Source organism: Henckelia pumila, chromosome 1 (assembly GCF_033568475.1).
Source record: "Henckelia pumila isolate YLH828 chromosome 1, ASM3356847v2, whole genome shotgun sequence".
Taxonomy (NCBI): Eukaryota; Viridiplantae; Streptophyta; class Magnoliopsida; order Lamiales; family Gesneriaceae; genus Henckelia; species Henckelia pumila.
In genome coordinates, this window is record NC_133120.1 from 80021849 (window position 1) to 80034104 (window position 12256).

Below are 12256 nucleotides of genomic sequence, written 5' to 3' on the forward strand. Positions count from 1 at the left end.
TGTCGTATTGCGATTTTGGTTCTTAATTATGTTTTCATTTTTCAGTTTTAGTCCTTCATATTTCGATTTTTGGTAATTTCAGTCATTTTTATTCAAAAATTCTTACGTGATGCTATACATGTCAGTTCCACATCAGCACTGCATTGATATTTGGTGTCACATCAGCGCCACATAAAAAAAAACTAAAATTGCCAAAAAATAAAGATAACGAACTAAAACTGAAATCTGAAAATATAGAAGATCAAAATCGCAAAATGACAAATATACAAGACTAAAAAATAATTTTCCCTAATTTTTTTAATTCGGTCCCTCCATCTAATATATATATGCCTAAATCTGGTTTCACCACACGTGCTAAGAAATTATTGGAAAGAGGAATATCACAATGTTTTAATATGAGACGAAATATTATCGAAAGTTGCTCATGTATTTAATGGATATAGGAATAAGACATCGGTAAAATAATAAAATTAAAAAACTATATAAAAAGGTAAGTGCAACATTTATTTGAGACCGAGAGAGTACAAATTTTGTCATACCAATGTATATAACAAATAATTTAAAAATTTCTACAACGTTATAATTTTATAAAATTCTGCTCGATATAATTACAACCGTAATCTCGCCACCACGTGACGCTAGTATATTAGCCAGCTGAGATCCTACCGGAATTCGTTATTCTAGCCAAACGGTTCTCAATGAAACCTTTCCCCTCTACTCCACAGGGAATACTCTTTTTTAATTTCAAATTTTATAATGACAAAAGAATGTTTTATGAGAAGTTTCTATAGGGACGACACAGACAAAATTCAGGATTTATGGGGGGTTTTCATACAATTCATAAGAGTTCAGGGACGAAACTGAAATTTACCTATATATATAAACCCACTCTCTTCCTCTGAACCCGTCACTCAGAAATGGACACCGTCACTACAGTGCGCTAACCCCCTTAGAATTTAACCAGAAAAAAAAATAAAAATCTCAGATTCAAAACTTTTCTGCTCGAAAATCACAGAGAATAAAGGCGAAAATCATGCATATTTCGGTGTTTCTGACCCTATTTCTACCGTGCGCGGGAATGACATCGGTGATCCTGATTTACATCTGTTTCCTGTGTTACGACGCCGCGAACACGAACAATGCGGACGGCGACCGGGAGCTCCGGTCGTCGGCGAAACGCGTGCGGCAGAATGGGCTCTCCGCCGCCGATCTGGAGAGGCTCCCGAAGGCCACCGGCGAGGATTTGGTTCCCGGGTCGGATTGCGCGGTCTGCTTGGATGAGATCGGGGGAGAGGAACCGGTGAAACTGATTCCCGGTTGCAAACATGGGTATCATGCAGAGTGCATTGATCTTTGGCTGTCGAAAAACTCGGCTTGCCCGATTTGTCGGGTCGTTATCGGGCCGGACTTTTCCGACCCGACTGTGGATGACCCATGTTGAACTTTTTAACCCAAGGAATATGAAGAATCTCTGAGATGTTGTCAGCTGGGTCTGTCTCAGGGGAATATTATTGGCGGCGGGGGAGATTAGAATTTAATGTGTATTTAATTTTAATCTTTTTTATTATTATTATATTATATACATTCTACATATATAATTATCACATGTTTTCAGTTAAAATAGTGGGTTATATTTCATTGTTAGCTTCTTCTTTCTAATATTTTCACCTTTTTTTTTCACAATTTTTCATTTTTCATATTGCGGGAGACGAGTTTAGTATAAATGGTGCAATTATTTTAGTTTATATGAAAATAGATCCAGATAAAAACATATGAAATTCTGATAACTTATTTAAAGTTCAAAACATGTGAAAAATATTATTAAATGTGATATTATATATATCTCAATTATGTATTTCACGTTTAATTTTTTTTTCAAATATATATATATATATGTTAACTTCTGAAAAACGTGTAATATTTTTAAAAAATATATATAGATTGAGTGAAAAAACAAAGGGGAACTTAATTTGCAGCTTGATTTGGGTGACAGCTGAGTGATTGATAATGGCCTAATGGACAAATCACTGAAGAGAATTCACTTGAACGAGTCGTTGAATTTTTATGATGACAATAATTAATTACCCCCATTTGTTTCTTTTTTCCGTAAGTTTATTTGATTTCACGTTTTCCAAAATTTATCTTTAATTATATTAAAAATGTATGATCAAATATTAAATCTGAATTATAAATTTTGAACGATCGAAAAACAAAATAAAAAATTTATATAAAAATATAAATTTTAATTTATATTTTGAAGTGTGGTAGATTACAATCCCATGATAGCTTTTTGTTGTATACCAAATTTTGTGTAAAGAGTGTTAAAAGGGTAAAGTTTGTGCCCTTTTGTTTCGTTTTCTTTCCCTTTATTACATAAATGAGATTAGCTTGCCATTTTTGTTCAATAAAATAAGTTGATGAAATTTGAAATCTGGCTTCTTCATATTTCGATTTTCACATGTTTTCTTTTCGAGAAAGGAATGTTATCGCCAAAGCTCTCTCCGGCCTTTTTAGATGGATGCAAGTTATTTGTATTTTTTTAGTTTAAATATTTTTATTAAATTCAATAATTTTTTTTGAATATCCGTTTATTTCGAATTTGGGTCCGGGTGTAAAAATAGAACACAAAAATCCAATTCATGCCCAAGCGGCCAAGCCTTATGGCCCCACTCTCATCCGATACTCTCATCCTTTATCGGATGGAAACCTATTGTTTCGGGTTTGGGTTCAAATATTTATACAATATAATAATGCATGAACTTTTTAAAATAATTACATTGGTCAAATTAATGAATGGACAAAATGACCCTTACTACTTATAACTACCGTCTTTCAATTTTATTTTTTAATTTAAAAATATAAAAAATATTCATTATTTTTAGATGAATATAACTATTTATGCACGCGAATTTTCGCGTGCGTGAATTATTAGTAAAAATAAAATACCCCAAATCCCAAAACCCAACATTTTACCCACTATCCCTTAGTCGGCTTTGTTTTGTGGGTTTTCCACTTTTATTAATTTTCTTCTCGACGGGGCTTATTCAAATAGATTTTGGGACATATCAGGGGCAAAAAAAAAAAAAAAAGTTATTATATTTACTTGTAGTTCTAACTATTATTCAATCTGGATCCAAAAAAAAAAAAAACTATTATTCAATCACATTCAAAAATAAAATATTATTTAATCAATTGTCCGTTAAAATAATTATTATGTTTGTTTTATGTATATATCCTTTTGTTCTCGAAAAAAAATTGTTTATATTCTTTTTATAGTTTTATCTTAAAAAATTTATAATATCAAAAACATCAATATTTTTAAGCTCCATAATCTTATTTTATCTAAACATTTGAACCATTTATTTTTAAAGTAATACATCACACTGCTCTTAAAACAACTTAAAAATTATTATCATTATAATTAAATTTAGACGAATACCCTATAAGAATTTGAATTTGAATTTGAATAGTCAATAAAGTTACCATTTTTTTAATTTAAAATTTTAAAATTGCGGGTCACTTAGATTACACTTTGATGGAATTAATTTAATTTTATATTTATTTGATTGTTTGGGCTTTGGATGACTTTATATTGGGCGGATTTCAAAATAATCCATGTAGGAATTAGGATACTATGGTTTATTATGAAATTAAAATATACCCAAAACAGTGCCATTTTAAATCTAACTTTCAAATAGCTTCCAAAATCAAATCGTCTGGTCCAAGCACACAACCTTGTATGCTTTAATGATTTCTCCTACAAACCTAATTAGTGCTAAGAAGAAACAACAATAGAAGTATTTTTGGATGCTTGAGTAGTGAGTACTTCATTTGATGAGTTTTAGCCAAACTATTTTCTCATAGTATATCATTTATAAACAAGAATTTATATATATATATATATATATATATATATATATATATATTTTAAAGCCAATCCAATACATTACATTAAACCAGAATATCTTGAGTAACTGCTCTAAAAGAATTTATACTTGACGGTTGCTTTCAGATGAAATAATAATAATAATAATAATAATAATAATAATAATTTAAGCTTGATCAATATCTTGGGAATTCTATGCTGGCAGACCGGTACCCGATCTGCCAGATCCAATGGCCCCGGGTAATTGTGCACATCACATCATGATGACGTGTCAAGGCCCGGGCCGTTGGATTGCCTTCCGAGCACTGCCCCGGAGGGCAGCATAGAATTTCCCCAATATCTCAGGTACAAATTTTTTTTTAGTGCCCTCCGGAGCAGCATAAAATTTTCCCAATATCTCAGGTACAAATTTTTTTTTAATCAAAAACTTATATATATAACATCAACTTTGATCTCATCTCAGATACAATTTAAGCTTGATAAATATCTCAGATACACTTTCCGATATTTTATCCATGTATCTCGATTCTCACCCATATAGAAGCAAAAACACAACCAACAATAAAAATGAAAAATTGCTTTTTTGGTTCTGTATATTTAGCACTTTGCGATTTCAGTCCTCTATGTTTTCAAATTTCAGTTTTAGTCCGTTATCTTTGTTTTTTTGGAAATTTTAATCATTTTTCCGATGTGGCGCTGATGTGGCATCAATGCAGTGCTGATGTGGAGCTGACATTTATAGTGCCACGTAAGCATTTTTGGAAAAAAAAATGACTAAAATTGTCAAAAATCAAAACATATAGGACTAAAATTGAAATATAAAAACATAAATAACTGAAATCGCGCAAGTGAAAAAATATACATTCCATTGCTGGTAAATACGGAGTCCAATTCAGCCGCGTCCAATCTATTCCAAAAATGCAAGATAGGATGATCAAAATTGCAGTTTTTTCCAATTTAAATAAACTTTTAAACAAAGAGAAGAAAGCACCACATTTAATGATGATACAATTTATGATACATCTAGCTCTAAGATCTATGCGCTGTCTAAATCATCAAATTTGTTATTTTGTATTTTTGTTCATCTAGGGTGAGCAGTCATTTTGTCAAATACAATTTACTAAAATAACCCGCGTCTGCTAGAAGTTGACTCGATGTACAACGAAAGCTAGCTATGAAACTTTCGTGCTGGAAAAAAATATATATATTGACTGAATGATTTGTGAAGTTTACAAGACAACAAGTGGTCCACATGAAGGAGTACAACACATGATTGTGACTCTGAAATATGATATTATTATGTTAAAATTATTGACTTGAACCTAACTCAATTTCAAAACCAACCATATATATACAAATCCACAAAGTGTTATCTAACCAACACGAGAGATGTAACAAAACCTAAAACCTTGGAAATAATTTGATTTTAAAAATCACGGGTCCTAAAGTATCCTTAACTACTTGACATGAAGAATGCTAAGGTTTTGTAAAATTATTTAGAAGGCTTGGGGGAGACATGTGCGAGAAAGCAATTGGAAGAGAATAAGATGATACGTGTTGGATGAAAAGGCCGAGTCATTTATTGAGTGAGTGCTCTGTCAACTTCAAGGCAACGGCATGTACCGGACACGTGACAAGTGCACAAAATATGGCATTAAAGCAGCGGTCCTTTCTTTCCTTTAAGTAACAAAAATTCCCCTATTTGAGGTTACACTGTCAAATCATCTACTTTATACGTGGCGCTTCACTTGGGTTACTTCTAGTTTTTTTTTTTTTTTTTTTTTGGGACGATAATTCAATATTATATATAAAAAGCAATGTACAAAGTTTGGTTTACTTGTAGTTTAGTTTAAATAAAAATAAGTGAGCGTTTGGAAAAAGAAAAGAAAAAGAAGAAGAGAGATATGAACGGTTAGGTTTGCTTTGAATCTCAAAATTCAAACATAATTTTGTATTCAGTTTCTGTCGACAACAAAAATGTTTGGACTCTCTGATCCACAAAAAAATATTTTTGCATTTCTTGGACTCTCGTGTTTTTTTATGGGTGAAAATTAGTACAAAACATTGAAATATGATACAAATATGCGAGGTTTAGATTTAATACAAAAAGATAAAATTTTGGGTACAAAATTTGAGCAACTTCATTTATATCAACACTCGCAACACATGTGTGGATACTCAATTATCATATATTAGTACCAGATCTAAAATAATTGATACTCTAATATCATATATCAATATCATATTTTCAAAGTTTTGAATCGTCGTTCAATTAAAAAAAACATATATGCAATTAATATTAATATCCGCATACATTTTTGAGTACTCACAAATCATTTATTAGTAACCAATTTGAAACAATTTAAGCTCAAATGTCATGTATTGGTACTGTATTTTCAATATTTTGTGTCGACTTTCATCCGAAAAAAACATGTGGGTCGAAAGAGTGCAGAAATATTTTGTTATGAATCATGGAGTTCAAACATATTTTTTTTACAGAAACTGAACCCAAAATTATATTTGATTTTGAAGATTTAAAACAAATTTACTCCATGAACACATAATGATTTAAGTTTAAACAACGGACCAAACTATTATTATTATTTTTTTTTAAAATCGCAACTTCCTAGTATTATATGTAATCGATGCCACCCACAAAGTAACGGTGTGACGGATTTTGATTGGTTCAGGTAATACTTAGGGGTGGTTCGATATACCGCATACCGAACCGAATACCGCATATCGTATCGAAATATCGAAATTTTCGATACCTATACCGTATCGAAATCGGTATACCGAAATCGGTATACCGAAATTTCGGTATGTCATAAATCCATACCGATACTGTACCGAATATCGTATGATACCGTTTATATCGATTTTTTATACTATTTTTTAAAAAAATATCGGTATATACGGTATCATACCGATATTGTGTATACCGATTTTTTTTCGGTATACCGAAATATCAAAAATTCGAAAATCTTATACCGATACCGATACTGATACCGATATCAAAAATTCCAGTACGGGACGATATACCAAAATTTTCAATATATTTAGTTTTTTTGGGTAAAATAAAAACGATATAACAGCATTTTGGTATTTTTTGTCGGTCCTAATAATACCCTAAAGGCTGCATGTACAAAACCGAAGAAAAGGAAGAAAACAAAAAAGATAGAGAGAGAGAGGTGAAGTGTGCTACGTGTTGCTTGTTTTAATGAGCGTGGTTATAATTTATGTGGGAAACGATGCGTATGCATGGAATCCAATAATTAAAGCAGAAGACAAACAGTAGAATCTTGCTTGGGGTGGTGCGCCTTCTGGTTTTTTGGCCTGCACAGAGACGGGAAAAGCCATGGGGGAAGAGCTGAGCCGCAATGGGGTTCATCATAAAAGCAACCAGGACCCTGAACGGGGATCTGGGTCTGGATTGTGCTCTCTTTTGGGTTCCAAAGATGGCGACTTTCTGCTGTCTCCCACTGCGGATCTGGTAATTAGCTACCTAGTTTTTTTTCGAAAACTTCTTTCGAGTTTGATCTGCTTGCCTTTCGATCTCAATATAAGTGAATTTCTGGGCTTGTTTTCTTTTTTGATATTTATATGCATAGCGAAAGTGAAGTTACTCGGAATTTGTTAGTTACTTAAGCACTGTTCTTTGGTGGATTACCCAAATTTTTTTTGGGTCATATGATAAAAAAAAATTTGGGTCACAGGATATAGGATATACCACCGAATCAGCCAAGAATATGTGTGGTGTGGGGTGATGATATATCTGTAAAGATCCACTTTTTGGTCATCTGCATCTACCTTTTTACCTTTTGATACGTGTATCATAATCATCAATCTTTTGTAGCAATGTGGGTCATTTTTCGAAATGGACTATAGATGATATATAGTGCAAACTGTGGGTCCTCCCGAAAATTGCACCTCTTTTGTGCCATAAGTCCAAATGATATATAATGGAGCTGAAACCTGGAAATGTAGTTTGATATATCCGCCTTAAATGAAGAGAAGAAGCAATCTTTTTGTTTCGGCTTATAATCAACCTCCTAAGCTTTATACGATACCGATTCGTCGAGATATTTGATCATAATTCCACTAAACTCTTATGGGCTCATGAAATTCATAAGATTGCGTTTCTAATATATATAATTTTTTTTTTTTTATTTTGGTAGGCTCAAGTTCATTTTTAGGCTTCATACAAATTAGGATGGGCATGGTAGCACTTTTGTGGTCAACTTGATTGCATTTTTATCGTTTAAATGGTTAGTTTTTTTTTTTTTTTTGAGTTAGGTGAAAATCTCTGATCTCCAAGGCAAATTTATTGGCATATACTTCTCTGCGAATTGGTACCCACCTTGTCGAAAATTCACCAAAACGTTATCCAATGCTTACGAGCAGCTCAAGAAGTGTAACGTTGATCCAGGTTTTGAAGTGGTCTTTGTTTCATCTGATGAAGACCTTGACTCCTTCGATGAATACCGATCTTCCATGCCATGGCTTTCCATTCCATTTTCGGCTACGACAACAAAAAGGGCCTTGAATCTGAGGTTTGATGTCGAAAGTATACCATGCTTGATCATTCTACAGCCAAATTATGATGATGAACAAGATTCAAGGATTGAAAATGGGGTCGATGTTATTGAACGGTATGGAGCAAAGGCACACCCATTCACCAAAGAGAGATTGGAGGAGCTGACGGAGGAGGATAAGGAGAAGCGTGCGAATCAGACTCTCAAGGAGATGCTGACTACCCCCGAAAGAGATTTTCTTGTGAGTCATTCCATACCTGAAAAGGTAATTAATGGTCTGGTTTGATTCATAGGATTTGGCTCTTAATTCACATCAATCACTAAGAGGTTGAAGAGTGTTTTTGGTTGTGTCAGGTGTCCGTTGCTTCTTTGATGGGAGAAACCATTGGACTTTATTTCTCAGCTCAATGGTGCTCCCCGGGGGAGAAATTCACCCCCAAGTTAGCCTCAATTTACCATAAGATCAAGCAAGAATCCACCGTCGATGGCAACAACGATTCCTTCGAAGTAATCTTCGTGTCCAGCGACAAGGACGAGTCATCCTTCGACTCACATTTCTACACCATGCCATGGCTGGCACTGCCGTTTTCGGATCCGACGATAAAAAATCTCATCAAGTATTTCGACGTGGAAAGCATTCCAAGCTTGGTAATACTGAGTCCGGATGGGAAAACCGTGACAAAACAAGGTCGGAACCTCATCAACCTGTATCAAGAAAAGGCCTATCCATTCACCCAAGTCAGAATAAGATCGCTCGAGATGAAAAACGACAAGGAGGCCGAAAATTTCCCGAAATTGAGGTACCATTCCAGGCACGACCACGAGTTAACTTTGGTGTCGGAGGGCAAAGGAGGCGGGCCGTTTATTTGCTGCGACTGCGACGAGCAGGGGTTCGGATGGGCGTACCAGTGTATAGACTGTGGGTACGAAGTTCATCCCAAGTGTGTTCGAGATGTGGAGCATGACTCTGTAGTTGAAAGTTGATTAAATTCAAGTGCTTGCTTATCATGTTTAATTTACTGATTTCTTTAAGTTAATACGAGGAGGAGAATTTCTCTTGTATTATTATGTGTTTGTGGTGCACCAAACTGAATCATGTGTGGATTCGGGACCAGTGATCTTCATTTGAAATGTGTTAGGTGTGTTAGTTTGTCCAATATCGTTGGTTAAATAGTCTGAAAGTTTGTGAGCTAACTTTTGGGATTGAGTGAAGTTCAAGTCACATTTTTTAACATGTTATCAAATTCGGGTTCCGACATTAGCCCAGGTTGCTCGCCATGTGTTGAAGGTCCCATTATTGTGTCACCCGTTTCATAGTTAAGCCACCTATTAATCAGGTACGGATCCTCAAAGGTTGGGATGGCCTTCAGTCCTATATTAAAAAATTTAATTAAATAGTACATATAGATTTAATTTATTTTGGAATTTGTTTTAATTTAATTAATAGTATATATAGATTTAATTTATTTTGGAATCCAGCCTGTAACAATTTTTTATTTCAGCCCATTAATTTTAAAAACCTAGTGTTAATTTTTTCTTCCATTCTTTCACATCGATTCAAAATTCAAAACACAATATCATATTCATCTTTTTTTTTCACAGCTATTTCTCACTGAAATTCTGAAAATCATTTTCAAAGTGGTGAACTCGACTACTGCCGCCCAGAATCGGAAATTTTAAGTTGGTAAATGTGATTTCGCTATTGAGCTTCGTTTTAGCAATTTGTGATTTGCGTTTGAAATTTATTTTGAACTTTGAAGGTTATTGAGCCTCTTTTTAGCAATTTGTGTTGGTTTTTTTTATATATGTATATATTTATAAAACCAATTTACGCCTCAGCCCACATGAATACAATTTAAAAATGCGTGGTTGAGTTCAAGATTTCGAATATAGTGTATTCATTAAAAAGTGATTAAAAGTGCCTTAGAAAAGTGATTAAAAGTGCATTAGAAAAGTGATTAAAACTTAAAAGTGCATTAGAAAAGTGATTAGTGAAAATATTTATATATAAACGATAAAAAGAGATAGGAGAATAGAGATACCATCAGACATCAAACTAAAATAATGAGGTTGAAATGGGTTGATTATAAATAAATTATTGTTTTTTTGTGTATAATTTATGTGAATGTTTGGAGCTTGATCAATATTTTTAAAGCACTAGAAATGAAAAAAAAATATATTCATTAGTTTATGTTAACTTCACGCTTATGTTTCAAATTAAGACTTGATATTGGAGCTAATGTAACTCTTCATATTCATGAATAAGTTGGTTGTTTCAATGGAAGTTCAAGGAGGTAAGAAGAAAACTTGTTTTCATTTTTTAAACCAAAAGCTATTAGTACATCGAATAGTGAGGAGCATTCTCCAACACGTTATGTTTTTGTTTTATCGGATGAGTCAGTCCATGGTGAAAAAATTTTCTAGCTACGCCCCTGCTGTTAATGTCCACGCTCTAGTCCTTTCATTCTTTCGTGGACCAGTCGTTCTATTTTTGGGCGTGAGAAGAGTGTGTTAGTTTGTCTCACATCGATTGGATAAATAGCATGCGAGTTTAATATATATACAAAGACAAATATATGATCAAGGCAATAAATTTCGTTCCGAGTCACTCGATTTCGAGAAACAAATTGTTTGACAACGGGCATTTATAATTTGGTTGTCTTATTTTGAATAATCTTTCAATTTGAGAAATTATTTTATGTAACGTATTTCAATATATTATAGGACTAAAAGCAAGTCAACTTAGGACACCAGATGTTGGTTAAATTTTCCACAAAATCTCTTGATCTTGTTTTGTTTTTTTTTTTTGGATTGTGATTGGTAAACTAAAATGAAAAATCTACACCAAAATTAGGATAGTATTGTGCCAAATTGAATCGAATATGATCGTACAATTTTAACAAGCTCAAATAATATTTTAAAATAATTTAATTTCAGGAACTAGCAATTAGTTTCCTAACGGAAAATTTCACCATACTTTTAGAGATACTAATCAAATAATATCTAAAAGTAGAAATTTATATATATATATATAGAGTTTCTTTCAAGTGTCCACCTACCATGTTCATCAATGATGTGGCACTATTCTATTGGACCTACAATTTATCACATCTTTATCACATCCAATAGAATAGTGTCACATCATTGGTGGGCATGGTTGGAGTTTCTTTCAAGTGCCCACCTATCATGCCCACCAATGATGTGCCCACTAATGATGTGACACTATTCTATTGGATGTGATAAAGATGTGATAAATTGTATGTCCAATAGAATAGTGTCACATCATTGGTGAGCATGGTGGTGGACATGGTAGGTGGACACTTGAAAGGAACTCTATATATATATATATATATATATATATAAGGTCGACTGAAAAAAATAATAGACCCCATATTTATTAAAAAATTTAAAAATTTAAATATTTTTGAAGTAATACTCGTACAGGTAAGATATAATTTTCCGTTCCTACCGGTGGCAGACGCAGAAGAAAGGGAAAGTTAATACACTCAGCCTGCAAGCTTCTTTAAAGAAAATGGACGGTCCAGATGGGCGGATGAGTCCCCATTTATGGAAATTGATATACTGCATGCACAAGCCACAGGCTAGGCAAAGCTATTCATCACATAAACAAAACAAAACTGCTGTACAGTTATGGACATGATTCCTTTACATTCATTGCAACTGTTTATTTATTATTTTATGTGTATATATATTTTCAAATATTAAAAAAATAAATCCGTGTGTAAAATAAGATTAATGCTACAAGTTGCATAATACAAAAACTTTAATACAAAAATTTCATTTATCAAAATCTAATGATACATTGAATACAAAA

The 12256-nt window shown here is 33.1% G+C and overlaps 2 protein-coding genes across 2 annotated transcripts; both read left to right on the top strand.

The window, feature by feature from the left end:
• Positions 1-1078: 1078 nt before the first annotated feature.
• Positions 1079-1441, top strand: LOC140866078 (E3 ubiquitin-protein ligase ATL23-like). Its single transcript, XM_073270956.1, has one exon. It carries the CDS (start codon positions 1079-1081, stop codon positions 1439-1441), a length of 363 nt encoding a protein of 120 aa, XP_073127057.1.
• A 5625-nt stretch (positions 1442-7066) lies between these two features.
• LOC140875855 (probable nucleoredoxin 2) lies at positions 7067-9565 on the top strand. Its single transcript, XM_073279669.1, has 3 exons — positions 7067-7379; positions 8183-8686; positions 8776-9565. The coding sequence occupies exons 1-3, from the start codon at positions 7245-7247 to the stop codon at positions 9403-9405; spliced, it is 1269 nt and encodes a 422-aa protein (XP_073135770.1). The 5' UTR covers positions 7067-7244; the 3' UTR covers positions 9406-9565.
• Positions 9566-12256: the final 2691 nt, after the last annotated feature.